Genomic DNA, 26,504 nt, shown 5'->3' on the forward strand with positions numbered 1-26,504 from the left:
ATGGGAAGTGAAGAGATTGCAGAAGCAATGTCTCAAAGTTTATGACTAACTTCACTGACAACTTTAGTCAATTTTTTTTTCTTAGGTCATTTGTCAGGGATAATGCAAAAACCATTGTATTATTGTATTATTATTATTAACCATTGGTTACAATAACATGATACAGATGTGTTACATATAGGATTTCTAGCCAAGGCTAATCTGCGACCCCTGTCTCTGCTTAGACTTTTCTACTTAAAAATGGTCATAACATATCATCATTACCAAAAGTACATTAGTTAAATTGATTTTCATTCATTATGTTTGTAATGAATGAAACTCTTAAGACTTTTCTTTGTTCGAGCTGATTTTTTATCTGCTGGCCTTCAGTAAGTTTGTTCCTGACATTTATTCAGCTGTTTCTCTGCTGTGGAACCGGATAAACGATAAGAGATGATATTTTATCTCTGAATTTATGTCATATTCATAACATAACCTTTTCGATAATCTCTCCATGCGATAACACTTGTAATATTAATTAGTAATAACAACAACGAACAACAACAGCTGCTTTGTCTCCTGTATTTGTGACTGACAGTAAACCACTGTAGCTTTATTGTCTGTGATGTAGTCAGACTGATAAACTGATTCAGATAAACAAACCCACACCAGGCTCTGCCAGATAAACAGTAGACAGTTTTGTAGATGAAGTGTGAGTTATATAAATAACTTGTGTGGGAATTCTGCACCTTGTTGTCTGAGCTGTGAGAAATTGATCTGGAATCTTTAAAGACTGACACAAGACAGAAGAGATAGTTTGTTTTTCCTGTTTTGGAATACACGTTCACACAGAGATTTAACTAAATTATTGACCTTTTACACTGAAATGTGTTATTTTCATCTCATCTCTCTCCTGCTTACACCCTACCCCCTAATCTCGTCTGTCTCCTGTCTAATAACAGACATCCAGAATTCAGACAGAAATCCAGATTTCTTTAGTTTTGCCTTTCTCTGTCTGAAATCAGTGCAGTTCTGGTTTATTCAGCTGCTGAAGAACTATGAGGCAGCATGTGGAGCAGCAGGACTGATTGATATGTTATATATGTTATATTTTTACTTGGTAAAAGCAGAGTCACAGACAGCAGGATGAAATAGCTACAGCTGCAGCTACGGAAACAGCAGATACGTGCTCAGCCTTCTCATCATGACCTCTGACCCTCAGCAGTGGTCTTCACTCAGGCCTCTAATCCTGCAGGTCTGATGGCTCCAGGATGAGGATGAGGATCACGCACTGGGTGAGTACATAGTTTCAGTTCAGTATCATGCTTTTTCCATAGCTGATCTGTACTGATGAGTGTCAGTAATCTCACTGGGGTGTGCATATTTTCTTTACAGTCAGCAGAGACTCAGCCTGATCTGAACTGAAAGGTTCTCTGTGATCACAGCGGATAGATACGTCTATAATTCTGTGACATCATCAGGAGATCTGGATCAACAGACCCTATGCTGCTTGTCAAGTAAATATGCACTTGTGTTTATTTCATAGTGCAAAGTTGTTTTTAGTTAAGTAATATTTATTTTGCTTCCCTGTTTTTTTATTTAGCCCTGTAAAAGCTCCTGTGTCTCCTTGAACTGGTCTCATCTTACATACATCCCTCCTCTGGTCAGACTGCAGCCTCAGCTCTGACAGGACCACAACCAGCCAGACTTTTTGTTTGCCATGTCTGTATTAACTTTGTGTATTCATCAAAATCATTAACAAGTGCATAAGACAGTCATATTGGCTGTGTTATGTATGATTTGATCAAATGTATTGAATTATATATAAATATATAATAAATGTCTTGAATCTATCTATTGTCTGCCTTGATTAGTTGTGTGAATAACATGCAGACTATATAATGTTTATCAAAAATGACAAAGTTAAGAAAATGTGTGTATGAAAAGAAGAGAACCTAATAATATTCAATTATAAAGATTGTCAATCTCAATGAAGCTTTCCAGGTCAAATAAGGGTTAAGTAAAAATAAATTAAAAGCAATAACAATAATGTATTTAAACAGTAAATGCCATAACTGTTGGTCAGACTGCCTTTTATTCAAGTTAGAGCAGTCCTCTACATTTTACAGAACATAATTTTACTATGTGAGTGTTTGAAACATTGGAAATGGTCTGAAAAAGAGTAATTTGGACTATTTTTTTTTTATTAATTTAGTTATCAAAGTTATATTTACACAAAACGCATCGATAAAAGTAAATAATAAATCAGACTGATCGACTCATCTGAGTTCGACTGATCGAGCCTGTTTGGAGAGTCGCGGGAAATTGGAAGTAAATCGATCCTCGTCTAATCGAACATCAAAATGAAATTTACATGGACACCCCAGCAGAGTCACTGTAAGTCTGCCATTAATATTAACTCCATTAAATCACAGCTAAGCATTTCAGCGGAATAGATGCGTTAGTGTGTAAACAACTTTAACTTTTGTTGTTTACTCTTGACGTTAATGTTTCTGTGCTAAAAGTTTACCGAGTAGTTAGAACTGTAACTTACCGTTAGCTCTCTAAGTAATGTTATTTCACACGTTGAGTCAAAATACACGCAGGTTACGGTGCTTTGTACCTCACAAAACCACCTTAATGTAGCTGTGCTGCTTTACAAATAACTATAGTCGTGTGTGTGCTGGATGTTAGGGGCGAGTGAGCAGGATGGAGGACAATACTCTGCACTGTGAGGAGCAGCTGAAGACAACACTGCACTGTGACGACAAGGAGAAGGTAATGTTACATTTGTCTGCATGAACATTTAGCTCATTTATCACCTCAGACTGCTGCTGACCTGTTAAACATTTCCCTCATTCAGCTGCGCAGGAAGTTGGCTCTGTTACAAAGGGAATATCTCAGGACAGCCCAGAAACTACAGGTAACACAGTTACACTCCTTCATGTTGCTTCTAAAAGCCCAGTTCAGAAACTGTCTGTCTATCACACACACACATGTTGATCTGCTTGCAGCGTGCTGAGCGTTTGGATGCAGTGCGGAAACATGTGAGGAGCAGGATCACACAACAGAACAACCAGGACCAGAGAGACCCAGAGGTGACATCTGACCCCTATCCCAACCCGTCGACATCTTCACCCACACTGGTCACTCGCAATGGGACTGCTCCAGGTGTACCTCAGCGCCAAGAGAACACTGGACGTGAGTCTATCTTAACCAGTAGTTAACCAGTTAAACTACTCCATCCAAACCCATCGACATCTTCACCCACACTGGACGCTCTCAGTTGGGAGAGTTCCAGGTGTACCTCAGTACCAGGAAAACATTGGACATGAGTCCATCTTAATCTTTAAGTACAGGTAGATAACATCTTATACAGAATACACAGCACATATCTGCAGTTATAATTAGGATTCAATTGAAGTGTAGGTGTAGACATACAGTATGTATGTAGTGACCTATAAAAAAAGGAGGTAGCAGGGAAGGTGAGAGGGAAGAAAGACAAAAAGGACTTTGTTTATGAAGATTTACTAAAGTGTAATCTTTTGTCATGGTGCCTGATTTCTTCAGGAAAAGAGCATTTATTATTGAATGTAAATGTGTACAATAATATATTATAAGTTATAAGGTAGAGTTAGTTATAAAGTAAGGTAGTTATAAAGTGTTATTTATTGTGTCACGCACATACAATTATATAAGACAACAAAAAAAAAAAATATTTTCAATGGTGAAACATTAGTCGGACATGAATCTAACTTCCTACACAAAACATTATGTAGCAAAAGTCTTTGGCAGTTGTCAGCACTTCTATCACAAAAAATTAACCTTTAAATCATCATATAATGAACAATAAAACATGAAATGGACTCTCACTTAAATTACATAACAAACAAAGTATTTTCTCTTCAGTGAGACCACCAAGCCTGTTTCTATAGTTAATGGTAATGTACCTGAATGTTTGTCTGAGTATCCACCCAAAGATCTTTGATTTATAGTTAAATTCTGCTTCATATAAGACTCTACACTGTAGCTGTTTTTCATGAGACAGTATGTTTGTAATTTATATTTGTACCAAACATTAACAGGCCATCTTTCCTTATACATGGAGAACAATTTGTGCTGAGCATCATGAATATTACACTGTAACCTGCTTTGAACAGGTCACAGATCACTCACTTACTATTCCAGGAATTTACATATATGAGTGTATATGTAATATGTATGTATATGTGTTTCACCAGGGCCAGCAGACTCTGATGGCTCCAGGATCAGGTTCCTGCTCCCCACCGATGTCACTTGCCCGTCGACCCCAGACTCAGGCCATGACGCAGCCAGATGCCACAGACCCAATCCCGCCCTGCGCCTCAGGTCACGAAGCAGCCGCCTGCGCTGGGAAAGGAGGAGCGCCGAGGCCGGCAGGAGCACAGACAACAGCGAGGAAGGACAAGAGCAGAGTGAGAGGATGGAGGGTGGAACAGAGAGAGACGAGGAGACGGTTAAATCGGAGGGAACGGAGGTTGTGAATGAAAGTGAGGAGCTATTTTCTCCTTCAGAATCTGAGTCTCCCTCTCTGCTGCTGTCACACTGGAACACACAAGGACACTCTGAAACGGGTGAGATGCAAGAAGGTGAAGGGAAAAGGGAGTTGAGAGATGAAGGGAACGAACACTCAAGCCCTGCTATACACACTAAAGGAGGGAGACAAGATTTCACACAAGATCGAGGGAAAGAGGAGACAAATGGAGGAGAAGAGGATGAGAACAGGAGAGTACAGAGAGATGGTAGGCCGTGTGGAGAGAACAGTAATAATGATACTGAACAACACGCAGGAGAGAAAACAGACAGTGAACAAACTCATGATGTGGAAGAAAAACGTGGGATGGGAGGAGATGAAAAGGGTGTGGGCCTCCTGGACTCTTGTACGCTAGTGGAAGGACTACTTTTCCCAGTGGAATACTATATCCGAACCACAAGACGTATGACATCTTCACAGAGCCAGCCCGACATCCAGGCCATCAACCTCTCCCAGTTTATCACGGGACGACGTCGCAGGAGCCGGGGACGTGGCGGACAGACACGCAACGCTGAACGTTCAGATCAACGCGCAGATTTGCAGTCACAGGCCGCAGACACGTCCGCTGAGCTCAGTCAGACCTCCAGTGAGATATCGGATCAGATCTCGGTTAGTGAGACCAACACGGATGCCTTTTCATCCCCAGCTGCCCGCACTGCTCGTCCAGGGAGAGGCAGGGGGAGGAGGAGGGGGAGAGGTAGGGGCAGAGGGAGACCTCAGACCCCACAATGCTCTCTTAGTTTAGACACCCATCATCCAGGCCTTGAACAAACCTCAGATGATCCTCAGCCCACCAGCGCTCCACTCTCCTCCGACCAGTATGTCCATGGAGCTGATAGAGCAAAGCCTTGCCTCAATCCAGAAGAAACTGTTCCAGTGCCAGAAGACGCCCAGAATGCATCCACCCACAGCGCAGCTACACAGTCTTCCTCTCAGGTTAACGGAGCTCAGCCCGGCCCTGCGTCTGGACAGCAGGGGAAGGTCTATCCCATCTTTCTTAAGAGCAGCGACAAGACTAATAGATCCACACAGAGGAACACAAGTAAGACTTGTATAGAGAATATATACATATGTTTGTTTGTGTGTGTGTGTGTGTGTGTGTGTGTGTGTGTGTGTGTGTGTGTGTGTGTGTGTGTGTGTGTGTGTGTGTGTGTGTGTCAATGACAGAGACAGATCTTTTGGTTATTTTCTCAATTAATCAATTAGTCATTTGGTGTATAAAATGTCAGAAAATGGTGAAAAATGTTGATCACTGTCCCCCAAAAGCCGAGATGACGTCTTCAAATGTCTTCTTTTGTCCCGACCAACAGCCCACAACCCAAAGATATTCAGTTTACTGTCATAGAAGACTGAAGAAACCAGAAAATATTCACATTTGAGAAGCTGGAATAAGAGAATTCAAAGAAATTCAAAATTATTAATTATGTATAAAAATAGCTCATGACTTTGTGCTGTTGAAGTCTGTTGTAGTCTGTAACAAGAATTAGAAACACATGAAAGAACCAAACTGTTGCACATGTTCTTTCATCGCGGTCAACACAGAGATCACACTTTGATGCACTCAGCTCGTGAAACAAACAGCAAAGTAATCAACGATCTGCATGCCCACACCTGTCAGACACGGAGCAACACTCAGGAAATGAATCACAGATTAGTTGTTTTTTTTTTTTTAAAAAAACGACTCTTGCTCGTTGTAATAAAGGAATATGTCAACTAGACCTGTAATGATTTCTCTGCATCCTGTTTAGTTTGAAGATTTGCTTCTTTTCTATGTTTTATATCATAGTAAACTGAAAATCTTCCTGGTTTTGACTGTTGATTGAACAAAAAAGATATGAGGTTTGGAGACTGGGATGAACATCTTTCACTATTTTTTTGACATCTTATCAACCAAAGAATTAATAAATTACTCAAGTAAATAATCAGCATATTAATTGATAATGAAAACTATCATTAGTAAGGAGCATGTTGATGAAGGAGTGCCTTTTTCATTTTTTTTAAAATCATGTCACATTTCTTTTTTTTAAATGCGTCCTGCAGGTGCAGAGAGCTGGCGATCTCTCCTCCTGCCCTCCTCTCCAGCCGCACAAACGTCTCCGCTTCCTCTCCCGTCTTTATTCCCCGGCCCGCTGGTCAACGACCTGGCGAACTTCGACATGCATCAAGATTTCCATCTCCCCGATGACCAGTTTGCTTCCCTGAAACTTCACAAACTTCGCCGAGTCGCTGTGGAATCAGGAGTAGAACATTTCTCATCGCCGTCTCATAACACGCGTGGCAGCAACCGGCGCTCCGACACCCACTACGGTAGCGACTCAGCGACGCCTCTACCGCTCCCGCTCAGCCTCACACCCACAGTCGACAAATCACCCCATCCCTATAAAGACAAAGAGGCACGGCCTGTTGACCTCCAGAACAAGCTCACAGATAAACTGACAAGCCCGTCCTTAGCTGAAGAGTCGTTTGATACGACAGAAACCCCCGGAGAGCAGCAGACTGACAACCTTAATACAGAGTGCCAGAGTGACACAAACTCAACAGAATCAGCTTTTAACTATGTAGATAAATATACAGAGCAAGACCCTGTGACTCTGAACACTCACAGTAAGAGTGATGTCTCAGCCGGCGACACACACAGACCTGTGGACCACCCTGTTAAATCTCAGACCTCTATGAACTTCGCAGACAAACTTGTAGGCAAAGAGAGCGATAAACCTAAAATTAAACAACCAGCATCAGAGGAACAAACAGATTGTTCTGGTGTGGTCCATCCTTTGGAGGATCAGAGGCCTACAAACCACCAAAAAGAAGATAAAGCTTTCAACGAGACTCTTCCCTTCTCTGATCACCCTCCACAGGAATCCCCCGAGGGCGCTTCTAACAACTGCTCCGCTGCACAGGCATGCAGCGATACTGAAGAGTCTCCTGTGAAACTGCCGAAATCTTGCGTCAAAGATTCAAAGGAACCTTCTGAACCCGCGACAAATCTTCTAACAGAGAGATTAGTGGAAAATAAAAATCAGGAGAAGCTTTTACCGCAGCACAGCGTCCACTCTCAGCTCTTATTAAGCCCCCCTCCAGCCTCAGCACCCTGCCCCCTCATAACCCCACACCTGCCCTCATCCGCTCTCCTCTCCAGCCCCACGCTACCGTCCCTAGGATTCACCCCGCACCCCGTCGCCGCCGCCTTCCCACTCACCTCCTCTCCCTCCGCCCCTTCTCTCACCCTGCCTCCCCCTCACAGCCTGTCCACCCAGGCCCTCTCCCCTCCGGCTCTCTCTCCCTGTGCATCCCTCACTTCCCTACCTCCCGTCTCGCCCTTCGCTCAGATCCGAGCCCTCTCAGAGATTCCAGCTACAGATGATCGGTTCCAGACCGCCTCCGACATCCAGGTGCAGGGCACGGGTGGGCAGGTGGGGGCAAGAACAGAGGAAACAGCAGATGAACGCATGAGTTGCACACAGTTATTAAAGGTAAAAAAAAAAGGATGTTTCATGTGTTGTGCAAGAATTTAGGTGTGTATCTGCAGTATCCATAGAGATCACTGTGTGTGTGTGTGCGTGTGTGTGCGTGTGTGTGCGTGTGTGTGCGTGTGTGTGCGTGTGTGTGTGTGTGTGTGTGTGTGCAGGCCCCAGCAGGAGGCTGTCTGGTGGACGCGTGCTGTCTGTTCGGATCCTCAGGCAGTTTGTTTGTAGCAGCAGCAGGAAAGTGGGCCGTGTGTTTGTGGAGTCAGACTTCAGCATCCGAATGGTGCCTAACACACACATGGACCTTCAATGAGGTGAGTGTTTTGTGTTTGTGTGTGTGTGTGTGTGTGTGTGTGTGTGTGTGTGTGTGTCTCCATATGCACGCCTTCATATCAAGAGTAGCAATACACCAATAAAAGGCAAGAGAGCAGAAGACTGCTGTTAGGCAAACATGGATGTAAACAATGTAGGTTTCAAATTCTTCCAAAAAATAATCTCTGCAAATGTATTATGGTTAAGGAAAAGCATTCAGAATCTTTATGAGGATACACACAGTATGTTTGGTAAGAAAGAGAGAATTTAAAAGTGAGTTAACCAAAAAACTACACAGCGTACCTCGTTAAACAGAAATTAATGCTGAAACAATGACAAAATGTGTCATTTGTCATAAAAGAGTGTGGAAAACCTTGGCTCTGGGAACTTGTGAGGGACATTTTTCACTATATCACTTATAGATTCAGTGAATAATTGATTAATCAAAAAAAGAATCCATTAATCTAAGAAAATGTATTAGTAATGGAAATCATTAGCTGCAGCTCTAACAGAACTACAATTAAAACTGAGACATTTAGTGGTATGTACATTTAAAATAAAATAAAAACCCCTCTTGGACGGGACATGAGGCTCTTGATGGACACTTTGGGGACACTTTGGTCCCTTTAATTCAGTCATACATATGAAAATGTTTCATTTTTGTGTTTGCTTACAGCCGGTGATCAACGTGTTTCCTGTCCCGGATGCTGCCGGACTGATGTGTGTGACTCTGGGTCAGCTGGAGATCAGAGAAGTGAGGTGAATACAACGCTGTCAACTAGTGATATTTAAACATTTGGGCTGTATTTGTGGATAGCCTGGAGCTACACCAGAGATATTTTTCAACGAGCATCTCCGAATTTGTTTTAGTCTTGCACCAAGATGAATTATGCCCGAGGAAACCAGCTGTTGAAGTTTGCAAAGCTTCAGTGTTTTCAGCAGTTAAACGTATCAGTGTTCGTGTGTGCAGGATGCTGTCGTGCTCCAGCCTCTCACATGTGCTGCTGTGCGAGGGCGTCATCCAGGCTGTTGTGGCTGTTCCCGGGTCCAGAGTGGTCAGCTCCTCCTACTCAGCGTGTGGTTCCACGCTGCAGGTGTTCACACTGTCAGACAGCAACAGGTAACTCAGCAGCATCGGTGTTGTATTTATTCTTTCTCAGCTGTTTTCTCAGCGCGTTGGTATCTCGGTGCATCATCTCTCTCCTTCTCTCTGTCAGCACACAGAACTCTCAGCCTCTCGCGTCTCCTGGTGTTTGTGTCGGGGCCATTGCTCCAGTGGACGGACTTTCAGATGCTCTGATCGGCACTGATGAGGGCGGATGCCTCTTTGTTTGGTGAGAAAGATTGGAGCAATGAGAGGAAGGTTCAATTTAAATACTGATAGTCACCTCAGAGGAAGGGGTCCGTGCATTGAATGTTGACTCTGGTCCTTCCTGTTTGGAGTTTTCCTCTGTTTGCTTTGCTTACGTGGTATGTACAACAGACTAGTGCCCACTTGTGGCCCTTTAGACCAGTACGCTGACAGATACACTTGATTCAAACTCTTGCCTTTATGTGACAGTTCACAGTGTAGATACAGACAGGACTCATGAGGAGAAAGAGAGGAGATATGACATGAAACAAAGGTCTCTGGAAAACGTGTCTGAAGCTGCCTCTATACTTCTTCAGAAGTGCTTGTTGGATGGTCTAATAGCTTCAGAAACGCCTTCCCCTCTGCACGTTTCCAATGTCAGCTTATCTGACCGTTTCTGTAACTTTCTGAAACAGACAATCTGACCTTCACACTCACTTTGTGCTGTGATTGGCTAGCTGCGGGTAGCCAGGGTTTCATCTGCTTTTTCCAGCCGTTTTGAACAACTATAAACACTTTTGATTTCCGACATGTTTGGATAAAACATTATACAAACCAGTTCTGATCGAGTATAAACCGACTTTTAGATCACTAAGCTACCAGGACGCCTGTCAGAAGCAACTCTAAAACATCAAGTTTTTATTTAATTTAGGCAAAAGTTTTAGATTTAGTGATAAGATGCAAGTCACACAATTAACAAAGGTGATCTTTTTAATCTTTGTGTCTTTTGTTCTTTCTGTGTGTTCTGAGAAGGAGCGCTGATCATCTTTTAGCTGATCATAAAACTCATTAAACACCTTCCTTGGCTTTGTTGAACGTATCACTGTAAGCACTCCATTCCTCTTTGAGAGAAAGAAGCTGTATAAATGTTCACTGTAGTCATTTACACATGAATATACAGTAGTTAGCAAAGAATCCTTCACACTGTAAGCCACAAGGGGGCACTAGACCGACACCAGACCTCAGATCATCATCAGGAACATTTTGCAGGATTCTTTAATTTCTCTAGTCAAGATTTTTTTTTAACTCTTATGTGTGTTACAGGAATTTAAAGACTGGACAACTGCTGCGGAGAATCGTCCTCGGAGACGGTTTATCACACACGGCCTGTCTCAGAGGATACTCCTACTGTGTAAGTCTAAGTTTAAGTGTCTCACTCTTGAGATGATTTTAACGCAGTCTTTATTTATGCGTGTTTGTTTGTGCACACGCTCTTTCACAGGGAGTGTTATTAGTCCTGCTGCAGCATCACTTTCTCAGCTCCCTGGAGGAAGAAGAAAAAGAGGCCAAAGCAAAAGATCAAAGGTTTTTGAAGGAGGAGGAGAAGGAAGAAGAGAGGAGGAAGACAGCGCTGTTCTCCTTGGTCGCCGTTAACCCTCTGAGCGGAAAATCTGCTCTGGCTACCCGGCTGTATCCGCCCAAAGCCTGGTCCGGCAGGTGAGACGATGACCGACGACAGATGAAGTGCGTGTTCCTGTGCGTTAATGTAACCTAACAGTCCCATCTGCCTCTGTGTCCTGCAGGCTGTGCGAGGCCGACGTTAACAGTTCCAGCGTGGTGGGCCTGAGTCAGAGCGGCTGCGTGTGCGTGTGGGAGCTCGGGCGCCGGGGGGAATCGAGGATGGTTTGGGCTCCTGAGAGCGAAGGCTGGCAGCTGGCTCGATGGGGATGCGGGGACACGCTGATGACCGGCCATCACAACGGAGACGTCACGCTACACTTGTGCAGAAGGAGTCAGACTTCACAGACAGTGTAGTCTCTCGAATTACTTTCTGTCACTGTTTGACTGTTTACAGGAAGAGTTTAACTGAGCATCAGCTGACAGACGCCTTTAAAATACTACAACATCACACTCGGTCATTGCACTTATACAGTTTTAAGTTAAATTTCTGTCTTCAATTAGTTGGCACTACTCCTACAGCTAAGATATGGGAGTTATTGTTCTGGAAACTGAACATATCCTATAAGTCAGTGTTCTGCTGGTTTCCTCCAACATTTAGAGATGATGTGACTGATGTTTTTAGAGCACCAGTGTAACAAACTGGATGTCGACTGTATGTCAGATTTCCACTTTTTTAGACTACTGTAACCCCAGACTGAAAACCAAATTTGTATTTTTTTACTGCTGCTGCTGCTATTTCAACTGTTCTTTATTGTGCTTACTTGAAAACAAATTGTTATATTTAAAGAAAAAAAAAGTTTGTTTTTATAATTTACATTAAACATTTGTGAATTCAGTTTTATTTTTTGTGTATTTTCACACTTCTAAGGTTTTCTAAAACCATTATGTCAGTTATATTTTTACGCACTTGAACAAAATAAGAAGTAATGTGTGTGTAAATGCACTCATGTAGGTTTGGTGTGTCGGGTTTTCTACCACACACGCTGTAGGTCTGCATAACTCTGGTTTGTGAACAGTTAAGTGTAATTATCACACATAGTTTCATCAAAGGAAACAACTGTTCATCCTGCCAACATTTCCTTTAGCGAGGAAACAAACAGCTGATTCACACCTGTTTTAAGCCAAACAAACATCTGCTGAATACAGATACTGTGGATGTTTTTCAGAACTCCACACAGTCGGCGTAGCAGTCTGTGGACTAAACATAACTCTTCATTTAGCTGCATCTACATACAAGTGGACCACAGCTGGTTCCCCAGTTGATCCTGCAATTCAGTTTCAACATATTGATTTATTTCTGTAACAAAGCTGTAAAGTTCTATAGGTGAGAGGTGACATTCTTGTTTTGTAATTAGATGTTTTATGCAAAAAAAATCAAAGCTATTTCAAAGACAGATGATAAATATTGTAATTTCACCTGATTCTGGATGTCAGATATATTTTTTCCAAGCTGCATGTTGGCAAAGAGAAGTGTGTCAAGAGGTTTGAAGAAGTAAACAAGTTTTGACCAAAAAAAAAAAAGTCAAAAGGAGTTGTAATGGCTGTGTGTGTCCGGTAGGTGGCGCCAAAAGATTACAATTTTCTGAGATTTGGCATCTTTCAAAAGTTTAAATTGCTTCCAGCTGATGTTGTTAGAGACACAGCTTGGAAAGGCAAATTAATCCATAATTGTTACTTTCTACTAAGAAATTACCACGTACTAAACACAGTTTAGTAAACTACCATCCATGACTCCTCATTGTGAGTTTGAGATTGCTGATCTAGTTTCCAAATAGTAACCTGCCATGAACCTGACACCTCTGCAGTTTGTAAAACACAAATCCTGAAGGATTTTCCTGCAAAATCCCTGCTTTACCTGCTCAGTGAAGCAGGTGGATTCATCCAAATTACTGCTACAAAACTGGTATATATGCAGATATTTGTTTTACTAGCACGTGTCAAAACATATCTGCATTCGATAGACAGTGTGTTTTTTTTTGAGTCAACCAAACCTTTTCTTTCAGCTACAAAAGTTGATGCACACTGAAGGGCTTCTGCAGGCAAACAGAATAATAAATTGAGGTCTTTGTTATGACAAGAGTCAGAATGCAAACAGGCATTAAAACCACAATGATTTTGTCTTGATCAGAGAATCTTTATTTAAACTTGGGTAAAATCTTTACAACCTGTATGGATACTCAGCAGTATGTACAAGTTTGTACATCTTGTTGAAAGAGACAAGACACCTAAAACACTTATAAAAAGAGTAAAAAGTAAACTAGAGAAAAGAATGTACATGATGAAGACATATTAACATGGTCCATTTCTCTACACACACACACATACAACCAAATAAAACAGACGAAACAGACAAACTAGAGAACCAGACCAGAAAAGCTTTTTTTCCACACAGCCAGACTGAGCCTCAATCCCCCACAACACATTTGTCCACTAGGCTTTAGGTTTAAATGCATGACTGACAAGAATAAATGCAAACAAACCATTAGCACGGAGAGTAAGGGAGGCGTACTGAACATGCATCTTTCCCTCCTTGACTTATTTCACTGTACGGGGTCAACTCGCCTGCTGCGCTGCCGGCGATGCGGCCGGCTACGATTGCATCAGCAGGAACGTGTTTGTCAAGAGCAATCGTCACCAAGGAAAGTTAAGATAGTGAGTTTCTATTAACAGCAGGAACAACGATAAAAATCGGTGGGTGAAACACGGCGCTGAGAGACTGAAATTCAACATTCATGTACAAAATATATAGATAGAGAGATAAATTTTCATAGTACATGTCAAAGCCTCAAAAGATGACCCTTCAATAAAACACAGGAAAAATCCCGTCCTGTTAGGAGGCTGGCAGACCGGAAGGAGTGGTCGGTGATTAAAAGACTGTGGTGAGAAAAAAAGTGGTCTAATGTGCGGCGGGGGAAGGCTTGCTGTCCAGCAGTTTCTCCACCATGAGCTTGGCGTAGCGAATGCGGCTGGCCAGCTCCTTACTGCAGCCGAACTCTTCCAGAAGAGACAACTTGTACGTGCGGAAGTCTCGCTTCTCGTCGATGTAGGTCACCGCAGCCATCAGCGGGCACAGGATCAGCTTGGTGTGGTCCTGACGGAAAAAAAAATGTGGGTTAAGAAACTGACAATTGTTGAGGCAAAAAGGTAAGCGAAGACGCCGCTGGGAGAAAGATGTGTCTAACCTGGAAGAAGTTGATTTGAACGGTGCCGTTGGTGAGGTGCAGGACGATGGCGCTCTTTGTTCTGAACCAGAGGGAGAGGTAGGGCAGCCGCGCCAGCTCGTCTCCTTCCCGCCGTGCCATGTTGGCGCCGGCCTTCAGCAGGTGCTCGCTCATGTAATTGCGGAAGTATTTCAGCAGCGTTATCTACAAGGGAGAGACAGAGAACAAATGTGAGAACTACAAGTGAGAAGTGATCTCAAAGAAAAAGCAAGGACAAGTCCTAAAAAATTAAATCAAAGGCTCACAATCATCTTTGCAGAAATAAGTATCGGCTACCAACCTTCTTGTTGAGTGTTGTGGGGTAAGAGCGCACGCTGAGGTAGGATTCAGCTGCTGCCTTGTCGATGTACTGCAGACTGTCTCCGTCGGCGTACATTATCATGCGTGTGTAGTCGTTGAACAGCACGCCCACGCTGTTGTCACAGAGCTGGTAGCCTGAAATACACATTCGACGACTTTTCTAAATATAAAATATGCAACAGCAACTGCATAACGGCACAAACAGATCGTACCTCTCTTTATGAATGTGGAAGCATCTAATTCTTACCTAATCCATATTTGTCAGAGTAGTCTACCCATTTGCTGATCCAGAAGATGGGGATACATGCAGGATCCTCTGCCTCTTCTGGAAATATAAAAAAAGAACAAAATCTTTGTATGCAGTGTATTAAGGGGAAAAAAGCACTACAATTCACTCTACAAAACACTGAAATTCTTTGTCAACACAACTGAAAAGTCTGCACTCACCTTGGCGTATGATGGCCTTCTCAGAGGGTTTGGCAGCAATGATGGTGTTGAGCTGCTGAAGCATGTCTTTCAGGTGGTTTTCTGCAGGCTCAGGCTCCCTGCACAGAGGAATACACACAACATTTATTATCTACAGTCCATAACAAACATAAATCTTCTGATGAACATTGAAACACTTAATCCCAAACATCTGGTCAGTTAAATAATTCAGTGAGAGAACATTTTTGGCTGAGGTTTCACCAACATCTCTCACCTTTGCCCAGGCTCGTCCTTCACGTCCACCTTCTCTGTCTCTGCTAGAAAACAGAACAAAAAGTCATTAACACCCTTACGTGGACCACAAAATGTCAACTCTGATCTGTAATTATCCACCCAAACCAAATACTTTGTGGTTATTTTAATAATCTGCAGACTAAACTAAAGGCAGTCATGCACTGCTGGGATCATTACCCTTGTTGTTAATAGCAGTCAGCGGGCGTCTCTGGCTGAGCTCCACAGCTGAGGAGGGGGCGATGGAGAACCTCGGAGGCACTGTGAGGCAGGTAGTGGGCAGACGTAAGGGGATGTAGCCAGTTGTGAAGAACTCGTCCGTGTGCAGCTCGGCGATGGTGGGCCTCTGAGTGGGATCAGCGTGCAACATCCGCTTGATGAGAGAGGACGCTGCCGGGTTGATGTGCTGCAGGGAGAAGTTGTGAATTCAGAAAAAAAAAGGGGATGGAAGAGATTGTGTGAGGCAGGAATTCATCAAATGTGGAGAAAAAAAAAAATTGAAAAAATAAGTTTTGAGGGAGTTATTGTGTGCTATGTTATTCCAGCTTACCCAAGGGATGGTGTAGTTGTTTTTCTTGATGCGGTTGTAGGTCTCCTTCAGACAGGAGGTCTCGAATGGGGGCTTACCCACCAACAAAGTGTACCTGAGAGAGTAGAGACAGGGCAGGGATTGAACGGACCAGGCTGGATGGTGTGGAAATGTGTCATTCTAAAATAAAGCATATTCCCAGGTGTGTTTGTGTTCAAACTTACAATATACACCCGAGGGACCAGACGTCCACTTCATAGCTGTGGCCTTTCTTGCAAAGCACTTCAGGTGCAATGTAGTTGGGTGTTCCACACAAGGTCTTCTTCCTCTCGCCATCAAACTCAATCTTAGTGGCCAAACCAAAGTCCCCTAGAGGAGAAAAAAGGGAACTTTTTGTAAAAACAGCTGACTTAACATGTCTATTAGTTTTAGAGGAAATTCCAGCACACATTAAAGCTCTTAAATGTTCTGTTTTTACAAATGAAAACTGTTAGTTTCATATTCTAGGGACAAAGATGACAAGTACACTTCCTCTTACAAGGAAACCAGGTATACAAATGATCAGGGTTGAATGAAATGGTACTAGAAAACTCCCAGTGTAGATGCACCATCACACCAGTGCAGTGTTTGGTCATCGGATCCAGGAAGTCTGAGTTTATGACAGATTCCTGATGTGAGGGCTGGGCTGTGTCCTATCCGTTATCACTGGACAAACAGGTTTGCCTCCGGTGTTTATTACTAATTTCTCAGGTATTGCAAGATAACCAAAGTCATCATTTGCGATCTAACAGCTCAAATTACCTATCTTGACGTCCATGTCATCATTGAGGAAGATGTTGCCCAGTTTCAGATCTCTGTGGATAACCCTGTTGTTGTGCAAGTACTGGATACCCTTGAGCAGCTGCATCATGTAATACCGAGCCTCGGGCTCAGTCACAGCCTTACGACGCTTGTGCAGCTCCAGTAAGGACTGAATAAGAATAAAAAAGGAAATGACTGGATTAGTAGGCATTTCATCAAGGAAACGACAGCTATTATAAACACTCAAGACCAAACTTGTAACGTATTTTCTTGTGTTTACTATTATAATCATGCCACCTTGATACAGAAAGAGATTTAAAATGGATTAATTATTAAAAAACAAAAACGTCAGTGGATAGATTGTCAATGAATCCAAAGCAAATGTAAAAATGGATAAAAAAGTAAACATCGGTAAATGATTTCTGCTTGTAATGAATAGTTTAACGTTACATTTGTGAGGATTTTCTCACAGTTTAAGCAGCAGCCACCACTGACACTGACAGGACAACGGGCGAGACCGCCGTGTTAACCGTTGGCCGTGAGCAGTGAGTTCACTAATGTTTTCCATGCACACTCACCCTTCTCCTGCAGATCTCCAGGACAACAAAGACAAAGTCCTCATCTTCGAAAAAACCGTGGAAGCCCACGACATTTGGGTGGTTGAGACTCTTGTGAATGGCGATTTCGGAGGTCATTTTCTCCCTCTGGTGTTGCTTCAGGATCAGGGATTTGGGCACGATTTTTCCGGCGAAAACCTGCTTCGTCTCCACATCTGTGATTTCGTAGCATTTGGCGAAACCACCTTTTCCGAGGAACCTTCCCCTCGTGTATCTTCTCATGGTGCGTGGGTCAACCAGGACATCTGGGATTTCTTTGAGAGGAGCCGATTTTGGGTCGACATGTGCCGACGGGTTCGCCGGCTTCGCAATACCCGCACTCATTTCGGATTAAAGTGCTCGTCGACGTCTTTAAAATAAACGTTTTAAAAATTCTTCAGCAGGCCAGGTATTGATGGTAGCTGGAAGGGTCAAACTATTGTTAACCCGACCCTCAACCGACGTTAGCTCAGCTCTGGACGCTCGTTTGCTCGTCAGGTTGCAAACACGTATGAATTCAAATCAAAACTAACGTTAATCACCTTTGAACGCGAACGTTATTCAAACCTTTGGTTTTACGACAAAAAATATAGTGCATGCGAATCTCAAGATTTAAAAAAAAAATGAGGTTGACATCAAATTAGTCGGCAAACCTGTCCCCCGGTGGCTGCTGCGTTTCCCTGTCCTGCCTTTTAACAACAGTCTCTGCTACAAGTTTAAAATGCTGCCTCGGTCGTTACGACGCTCTCTGATTGGTCCGCTTGATTTGAATTCTAAGGCAGCGCAGCAAAGCATCTTGGGAAAAACGGTGCAAAAACAGCCAATCACTGACCGAGAAAGTCACGTTCCGCCATGTGATTGGCTGAATGGCTATTGTTGGTCGCTGACTACAGTACTGACGGGAAATGTAGTCAGAGTGGGATTTAATCAAACAGTTGATGAAGAGGGAGTTCTGCTCATTTAATGGCTGTCGAGAAAAGGTTTTTAAGCTCTATACTCAAGTAAAAGTCGAGATATCACTGTAAAAAATACCCAGTGCAACTTTAACTAAAACATTCAATGCTATTTAACATTCTAAAATACATATTGTAGCCTACTGAAGTATTAAAAGTGAAAGTACTCATAAGAATCTAGCCTACTGGTTTTCAGTGGTAAAATGTAGCATACATCCTCTCAAGCACAATTTGAGGTGGTATTTCAATTTCAACACTACCTTATACTCCACTACATATTGGTCGGAAATATACAGTGTACAATTTATTTAATCATTTATTTGACAGCTGTAAATACAAGTTACTCCTCAGATGTAGCCTATTAAACCTATGAACTTATGAAATGATGATATATTTAAAGTTTATTAACTGGATCTTAACCAAATACAACATTAAAATGTTGCCTTTATACACCCATGTGATCCAATAATATAATATGTGATAACACTGAAGGGGTTATTCTGCCACATAATGAGTAGGCTTCTTTCACTTTCGATCCTTTCTAAGTATTTTGCTAATAGTACTTCTGTACTTTTAATTAAGTTACATTTCTAAATGCAGGGCATTTAGTGCTTAATAGAGTTTTAAAATTGTAGTATTCCTACTTTCATTTAAATAAGAGGTACCCCTTCCACCATCGCTGCATTTCAGTATGAACATTTTGAATAGTGTTGATTTGTTTTCTCATCATTGAGTGGCAGCATTTCACAAAATACAATGTGAAGAGCACATGGTTATCTTGCATATCTTCAAACCTACCGCTAGCTTTGACTTGTACAACACTAGCCGACCACCACTCCTACTCCCTCTACTTTTGTCTTTAGCATATTAGATTGTTATTTAGCTAATATGTTGTCTTTGTTTCTTTCTTATTGTCTCTCTTTGTTCCTTATCAGTCTCTCTCACACACAGACTCCCCTTCTTTATTTTTCCCTTTACAGTTAAGGTTTGGCTCATGCTCTTGTCTGTGCTTCCTTGTTCATAGATATAAAACACACATACAATAACTTAATAATAAATCATTATGTCATGTTTTTCATCATTGTTGTTTCAGATTATCTTAAACTCCTAAAATAGCTTTTTGCTTTATAGGCTACTTGAAATAAGAGCAGGTATCAAGTCGAAGTGCATACAGAGGGTTATGACCTGCTTTTAGCAGTAGTTTTCAGTGGAGGATGATTTCATCAAAGTAAAAAACATATTTTTTCACCAAGGGAACATACACATACATAGCATTTCTTTCCTATATAACTACATCACTATATATTGTCCACGGTATATTGTCATACAGTGTTATTTTACATAATACTGTATGAAATATATAATCATACTATCGTGTTTATCTATATAGTCTCAGGAAATAGAATATATACATATGGTTTAGATCTCATTTACTCCTGATGCAGTAAAACGACCCAAATGGTCCATGTCTTATAGTGCTCACTCGAGTTCACCCGCAAATACCAGACACACTGTATGTAATTTATGTGACTGTATTTCTATTTCTGTTGATTTTTTTTAACTTGTTACTTCAAAATGACCTATATGTCCTTTTGTTTCTTCTTTTTGATCCAGTTTGTCAGTCTCTTATTGTTCTTTTCCTTCTTTATATGACTGAAAAAATGTATTCAAGGAATCCAGTTTCTTTGTATTCTGTACTTGTGCAAATGACAAATAAAGTCACTTGAACTTGATGTTGTTTGACTTCTTTCTCACAGCATACAGTACTAAAGTCATGTAGCTTATTCCACTCACTCTATTAAAAGATAGTGCTCCAACAGTACAATGTTGTTAGCATCAGCCTGGCATGTCTAAAAAACATAAAACAGATGTATTATCGTGTTACATCAGCAGTATTGGGAACATCTTTCTCAGTGCAGCACACAATTTCAGGGGCCTCATCTATATTTTACCAATGAATGTGCTCCCGGAAGCACTACTCCTCTTCCTCACTAATGATTTTGTGCCCAAAGGAGTGTTATATTTGTTTTCAGTAGCACATTATTATTGGAGCTGAAAGGAGGATATGACTAAGTAGAGGAAGATAAGAGGCAAATAAGTGGATGTGGAGTGGACAGATGAATGAAAAGAGAAAGACATCTGTGGGTTTGTTTATCCTCTTTGTTCCATTTGACATGATGAGTGTGTGTATGTGTGTGTTTAACATCCAAAATAGCATGATGTGGCTTTATGCTGAGAGAGGAGCTATTTTTATAAAGCAGCATCTAAATTTTATCTGCATATATCAGCTGAGGTTAACAATAGAAGCATGACGTTCATCTTTATCAGAATAAAGAAGAAAGAATGAGAGTATATGGCTGCATGGATTTATTTATTGAGCCATGATAACAATTTAAAAATGTGAATTATGGTATTACATGTCTTATTTGAGAATTAGTGTTGAACATTGTCAAAGGGTTGATGGTGCAATTATTAATAATAATAATAACAATAAATTTTATTAATATAGCACTTTTCTTAACAATGTTACAAAGTGCTTTACAAAAGAAAATAAAACCAACAAGGCAGATAAAATAAGCAAAGAGGAACAAAGAGGTAAAGGCAGAAGTACATAGTAACAATAGAAGATGCACAACAATAGTAATAATAGGACAATAGAATGCACAGGAGTAAAATAATGATAAAAAATAAGATAAAATAACATCAATTAATAGGTGTAAAAAACAGTAATGAAAACATATCAAACATTTCCAAAAGCTTTCACAAAGAAAAAAGTTTTAAGACGAGTTTTAAAAGAAGCTAGAGACCTAATGTGTCAGTGGGCAAGGAGTTCCAGAGAGTGGGGGACTCTGACAGCAAAAGCCCGACCATCCTTTGTCACAAGCTGTGACCTGGGAATGACCAACAGGGCTCCATCTGTGGATCTTAAGGGTCGAGAGGGCACATACCAGTTCAGTAGTCCAGATATGTAACTGGGAGCAAGGCCGTTTAATGCCTTAAAGGTAAGTAATAAGATTTTAAAATCAATATGAAGGCTAACTGGGAGCCAGTGCAGGGAGGCAAGCACAGGGATGATGTGCTCATATCTTTTTGTCCCAGTAATGAGACGAGCAGCAGCATTTTGGACCAGCTGGAGACGGTGAAGGGAGCCCTGGCTAATACCTGAATAAAGTGCGTTGCAATAGTCGAGTCGAGAATATATAAAAGCATATATACTTTTTTGAAGATCAGCAAAAGATAAAAATGACCTAATTTTAGAGATGATCTTCAACTGGTAAAAACACAACTTTCGACTTGATTCTCAAAACAGAGGTTGGAGTCAAATATGACCCCCAGATTCCTAGAAGCCTGTGTAATGATTAGGGGACCAATCATCACAAAGTTGCTGGGCAGAATCCCTGGAGGCACCATAATCAATCCTCAAACGATGTGCATGTTTTACGCTCACTGTAAATACACCTGGGTCCAACTTTTCTGTATTTCATGCCTCTAAGTCCTTCAGCTGACAGGGCAGTCAGGGATGAGTGAGATTTAATGAGACCCTAAGAACTTTCTCTTTACTAAATACAGCTTTGAAATCACTAAAAAATAAAAGGCGAAGTTGAACTTTGGTCAAAGATCCTCTAAACTAGGCACACTGAGCAGGACTGAGGTGGGGGCAGCAAAGTTTCATAATTTCATTGATATTTTTCAAAAGGAACAAAAATCTTTAGAATGAATTATACTCACTCTTTCATTGGAGGAAATAAACTCAGTTTAGGTTTCGTTATTCAGATTGAAATGTATGGATTGAACATATGAAACAGCAGACAATATCACAATAATGTATTTTATTGACAAAAGATAAAAAATGTACACAAAAATGTGAATCACATGGGATACAGATGTGGGTATATCCCATATGCCAGTTGAGTCTCTCATTAAACAGTGAGGGCTGTCTGATGTTGATTATTTCGGAGACATATTTTCATATTGTCCTCTTTCCACCTCTGTAGACTAACTGTCTTGACCAGCAACATATGCACGAGCAGTCCAGCTGCAGAGTCCTTATAGGCATAGAAATGTTCCTATGACAGGATACAGCTGTTGTTCTTCTTCAGTGGTGGTCTTTTCTTGACCGCCGGTCTGGGCAGCGTGTCTCTGCGCCTCCCCACCGCAGGGCTCAACCCGTGCGGCAGGTTCACCTGTTGCAGCAGCGCGCTGAACACCCCGACCGTGTTGGAACCGGTGCGCGCGGACGCCTCCACGAAGTTGGCGTCCCACTCACCCTCCACCGTGGTCATGACATCAACTGCAAGCAGAACCCGGCCTTCGGTCTCGGTCAGATCAGCCTTACTGCCGACCACGGTGATGAGCGAGCTCTTGTCGCCCCTCAGCTGCAGAATCTCGTCGCGCAGCCGCCGCACTTCTTCGAACGACCCCGGGTCGTCCACCGCGTACACCAGGGCGAAGGCGTCACTGTGTCGGATGCAGAGCTCACGCATAGCCGGGAAGGAGTAACTGCCGCTCGTGTCCAAGACCTCCAGATGCATCTTCCCGGAGCTCGCAGTGTCGTACTCCAGCACGTGAAGCTCCTCGACTGTGCGCGTGTACTTGTGCTCGAAGCTTTGGTGGAGGAAACGGCGGATGAGCGCGCTCTTCCCGACCCCCGCTGCCCCGAGGAACACCAGCCGGACCGTATTGCGACGCTCGGACGGAGACATGCTGATCTGACGAGTGTGTCCCGGAGCGAGCAGCTGTCCCCTCCAGAGAAGATGCGGTGGATCCTGCAGCCTCCGGTGCTGTCAGACGCTCTGCACTCCTCCACGAGCACGTATGTGAATTTATAGGCTGGGCAAATCTGCTCTCCACCAATAAGAGCCCTCTCTCTGCGTGAATGAAGGTAAGGGAGGAACACCCAAATAGCAGATCAAATTGAGACTGCAGTTAAATTAAAGACCAGCATGAGCAGCATGTAGACATAAATCAATTGTATGCCTTTCATCGGTAAGCCTAAATCAACAGTCACGTGCATTTGTTTTCAGCACCAATGAGTCAGGGAGGTTTACACAAGTTCATTAGAAACCTGGAAAACAAATGAATACGTGAGAAATTATTAGTCCGGTAGTTTCCACATCATGTTTGCTAATGTGTTCATCATATTCATATTTGAGTATATACATGGATTTCTCAGCTTAACAAATACTTTCATTATGGTTGAAGAATTCAGATTCTTGACTGCTTTCAATTTTTTATTTGGGCTGAGGAACAGTAAAAATAGAGTAAAATACATTTTGCAGGAAGTGTTAGGTTATTAATATTGCATGTAGCCTATTATGGTTATATTGCATCACTGAGTAGCTAAATGGGATTTTAATGCTGTTGAGATGAAGTTAATTCTAACTACATTACTCACTGTTGGGTAGTTTCACCTATAATTCCCAAATAGGGGTACTTTGGGGGTAATTCTGCATTTACAAGGGGGTACTTGGAAATATTGTGTAGTAACTCAGCTACTCTGAAAAAAAAACTATGATTATAGCTGTCATTCATGCAGCATGACAATGACCCCAAACATACAGCCAGAGTCATAAGACCTTCCTTTAGTGACAAGAAGAAGAAGAAGAGGGAGTCCTGCAACAGATCACATGGCATCATGGAGTCAGTCTGGGATTACATGAAATGACGGAAGCAGCTGAGACGCCTAAATCCACAGAAGAACTTTACTTTGGCAACTTCTCCAAGATGCTTGAGACAACCTACCTGCCAAATACCTTGGAAAACTGTGTGCACGTGCACCGAGAACCGGTTCTGGTTTACTGGCAAAGTGGTCACACCAAATATTGATTCGATTTAAGTTTCTTCTGTTTACTTCACTTTGTATGAAGGTAATTGATAAATAAAAAATATTTATGGCATTATTCTTTTTAAAGCATCATCACTTTACTTTAGTGCCTAAAACCTTTGTACAGTATATATAGTATCTATATCAACATATTTGTGTTCAGGATGAAAGTAACAACATAATTAATATATAGCTGTAGTATGTAGCTGTCAAACAAATGCAGTGGAGTAATATGTGCATGTTCCTTGAGTAAATATACTTAATGACTCTCCATCACTGATGCTACTTTATTGCCAAGTCATAACTGACCTACTTTGCATCATCAGACCTCAATATGTATCACCAGTCAAACTCCACATCACAAGTAAGTACGGCTGGTCAAGATCGCCAACCGTACATGGTGACCTTCAAGGAAAATACCTTTGTTTTGCATTTTTTTGGCTCATTTCCCTCATTGGTTTCACTCTTGGTCCATTATCCCCACATGGCTTTGTCATCATCTTCCTAGAAGCCCAAAGCCTGAAGTCTGGCAGTCATAAAGGGATGGTCAGTCATGCACACACAACCAAGATACAGACACGTGCAGTCATATTTACACTTGGCATGAGTCACGGAAGGTTTCTCTCCAACAAAGAGCTGCTGTTTGACACAAACAGGGATATTGTATACACACATACTGCTGCACACTTCCCGTAAAAAAAAAACAAAACAGGATGGTTTTGGTCTATATTTTTGATTATTCAGGAGTAGATTTATAATTTGCGGAGTCACAATAGACTAATTTCTACCTGAGTGGACCACACCTACATGGATTTCTTGAGAAGTAATTAGTGGTCTGATAAAGTCAAATAGCACAGCAGATGTGCAGCCAGAGTAAGATTTTGACGTACTAGTCATCAATAGAGTTTTGGAGAAAATCCTCTTTCTCCTGAAGTGTATCGTGTGACATAATGAATAAAACTCTCCCTCTTTGGCTCTTGCCCGCTCACACTCTGCCTGGAAGTGGCTATCGTTGGGTAAACAGATACTGTGATAATTTGTCAGTAGGTGCGTACATTTGTGTGCGTGCAATAGTATGTTCTGTGTCTTATCGCTACCCTTGAAGAAGGTCAGTACCCCCTGTTTAATATAAGGGAGCAAAGAAAACAGGAACAAATTAAATAAAAAGGAACAAACCTGCCAACAAACTCACCTGAGCCAAAGATAACGATAGCACCTTCATTGAATGCCGCTGTCAGTGATTATTTAATGTGCACATGTCCACTGTTTATGACATTTTTGTGTTGGTCTTTAATTAAGTCATGTTCATCCACACCAAACTGGGAAAACAAGGAAAACTTTATGGACCCTGCTTTGTGTGTGGGAGCATTGTCATGTTGAAACAGGAGAGGGTCTCTCCCAAACTGTTGCCACAAGGTTTCAGGTGCACTATTGGCTAAAATATCATTAGACACTGTAGTGTTAAGGTTTCCTGTACTAAAGGGGCCTAGCCCAAACTATAAAAAACAGACATGTCCACATACTTTTGGCCATATAGTGCACATACTGAAATCAAATGAGAATCATCTTACCTACACTAGATGGCAGCAGTAGACACATTAGGACAACTGTACATGGCAATAGGGTTAAGATAGTTATGTAGTTCAAATATACACTGGAAAATTAACATTGTTTATTAGAGGTGGCAGTGTTACAGTCACACAGTGAGATGCAATCCTGTAAAACAGATTAACAAAGAAACTACCAATTGGAAATCTTTATAAGTTATCATGCCCAACATTTGTGAGTGAGTTATGGCCTCATCAAAATAGTATTCAAACTGTTTTGGTCTTGAGTGTGAATGTTCTTACTTTTCCTTGGTCACAGTCGAACTTTAACTCGAGATGATGTGCTGATCTGATCTGCTGATGAAGACTGTGAAATGCAGTTGAAACCTCCTATAAAAGCTAGTAAGTGAAGCATGAGTCAAACTGTTTTGGCCTATTTCTTCCAATCCTCTAAACTTACTGAGTGCTAAAACTAACAGGTCACAACACTTTCATCACTTTCCCTACGTGTTCTATTCTATCTCATGTTCAATTAAATGAAGTATTTAGTAGCATGAATCAACATGATCAAATACATGTTGTCAAAGAATACATAAACAGAGCAAATGATACATACAATGAATACAGAAAGAGTCGTCACATACCACACAGTAAAGAAAGAAGGTATATTTGGTGCATTGCACAAAAAAGCACATCTTGACCCATGACATGCAAATTTTGTCATTGTCCTTTGAAAACAATGCATCTCCAAAATACAACACTTTCATCTAGTGAGAAAAACTGGCCCATTTAAATCTTTGTGAAAATGCATTTTTTAGGAAAATCCATTGGGGGTTATAGCCGCTGACAGCAACATAGTTCCAAGGATGGAAAAGTTCATCTGTGAACCTCTTTGGTCCACACTATCTCAAAAATTAGGCCTACTGAATGGAT

At 41.7% G+C, this 26,504-nt stretch overlaps 3 protein-coding genes across 5 annotated transcripts; 1 reads left to right on the forward strand and 2 right to left on the reverse strand.

Annotated features, from left to right (window-relative positions):
- Positions 1–2,277: 2,277 nt before the first annotated feature.
- Positions 2,278–11,918, forward strand: palb2 (partner and localizer of BRCA2). 2 transcript variants are annotated; one of them, XM_044347515.1, is made up of 13 exons: positions 2,278–2,376; positions 2,674–2,757; positions 2,843–2,902; positions 2,994–3,180; positions 4,221–5,594; positions 6,593–8,025; positions 8,181–8,333; positions 9,008–9,090; positions 9,302–9,451; positions 9,549–9,665; positions 10,727–10,814; positions 10,905–11,119; positions 11,206–11,918. In XM_044347515.1, the coding sequence occupies exons 2-13, from the start codon at positions 2,689–2,691 to the stop codon at positions 11,435–11,437; spliced, it is 4,161 nt and encodes a 1,386-aa protein (XP_044203450.1). In that variant the 5' UTR covers positions 2,278–2,376; positions 2,674–2,688; the 3' UTR covers positions 11,438–11,918. The 2 variants fall into 2 exon arrangements, with proteins under 2 accessions (XP_044203450.1, XP_044203451.1); XM_044347516.1 differs by having other exon boundaries at positions 2,320–2,376; positions 2,652–2,757.
- Positions 11,919–13,196: 1,278 nt separating this feature from the next.
- On the reverse strand, positions 13,197–17,977 carry plk1 (polo-like kinase 1 (Drosophila)). 2 transcript variants are annotated; one of them, XM_044347518.1, is made up of 11 exons: positions 17,230–17,977; positions 16,652–16,820; positions 16,075–16,219; positions 15,872–15,965; positions 15,502–15,727; positions 15,305–15,344; positions 15,052–15,149; positions 14,852–14,929; positions 14,585–14,739; positions 14,266–14,448; positions 13,197–14,174 (listed from the first exon to the last, which is right to left on the reverse strand). In XM_044347518.1, exons 1-11 carry the CDS (start codon positions 17,590–17,592, stop codon positions 13,980–13,982), a joined length of 1,746 nt encoding a protein of 581 aa, XP_044203453.1. In that variant the 5' UTR covers positions 17,593–17,977; the 3' UTR covers positions 13,197–13,979. The 2 variants fall into 2 exon arrangements, with proteins under 2 accessions (XP_044203453.1, XP_044203452.1); XM_044347517.1 differs by having other exon boundaries at positions 15,305–15,347; positions 17,230–17,975.
- Positions 17,978–22,015: 4,038 nt separating this feature from the next.
- On the reverse strand, positions 22,016–23,222 carry rasd3 (RASD family member 3). The gene has a single exon (XM_044345504.1). The coding sequence runs from the start codon at positions 22,901–22,903 to the stop codon at positions 22,268–22,270; it is 636 nt and encodes a 211-aa protein (XP_044201439.1). The 5' UTR covers positions 22,904–23,222; the 3' UTR covers positions 22,016–22,267.
- Positions 23,223–26,504: the final 3,282 nt, after the last annotated feature.

Source organism: Thunnus albacares, chromosome 3 (genome assembly GCF_914725855.1).
Source record: "Thunnus albacares chromosome 3, fThuAlb1.1, whole genome shotgun sequence".
In the NCBI taxonomy this organism is placed as follows: Eukaryota; Metazoa; Chordata; class Actinopteri; order Scombriformes; family Scombridae; genus Thunnus; species Thunnus albacares.

Bases quoted from the DNA above. Each gene is read 5' to 3' on its own strand.
- rasd3 (XM_044345504.1), bottom strand. From the start codon at position 22,903: ATGTCTCCGTCCGAGCGTCGCAATACGGTCCGGCTGGTGTTCCTCGGG.
- palb2 (XM_044347515.1), top strand. From the start codon at position 2,689: ATGGAGGACAATACTCTGCACTGTGAGGAGCAGCTGAAGACAACACTG. The intron at 3,181-4,220 runs GTGAGTCTATCT...GTGTTTCACCAG, and splicing joins GCGCCAAGAGAACACTGGAC to GGCCAGCAGACTCTGATGGC. The intron at 11,120-11,205 runs GTGAGACGATGA...TGTGTCCTGCAG, and splicing joins CCCAAAGCCTGGTCCGGCAG to GCTGTGCGAGGCCGACGTTA.
- plk1 (XM_044347517.1), bottom strand. From the start codon at position 17,592: ATGAGTGCGGGTATTGCGAAGCCGGCGAACCCGTCGGCACATGTCGAC. The intron at 16,821-17,229 runs GTGAGTGTGCAT...ATTCTTATTCAG, and splicing joins TGGAGATCTGCAGGAGAAGG to TCCTTACTGGAGCTGCACAA. The intron at 14,930-15,051 runs GTGAGTGCAGAC...TTATATTTCCAG, and splicing joins GAAGGCCATCATACGCCAAG to AAGAGGCAGAGGATCCTGCA.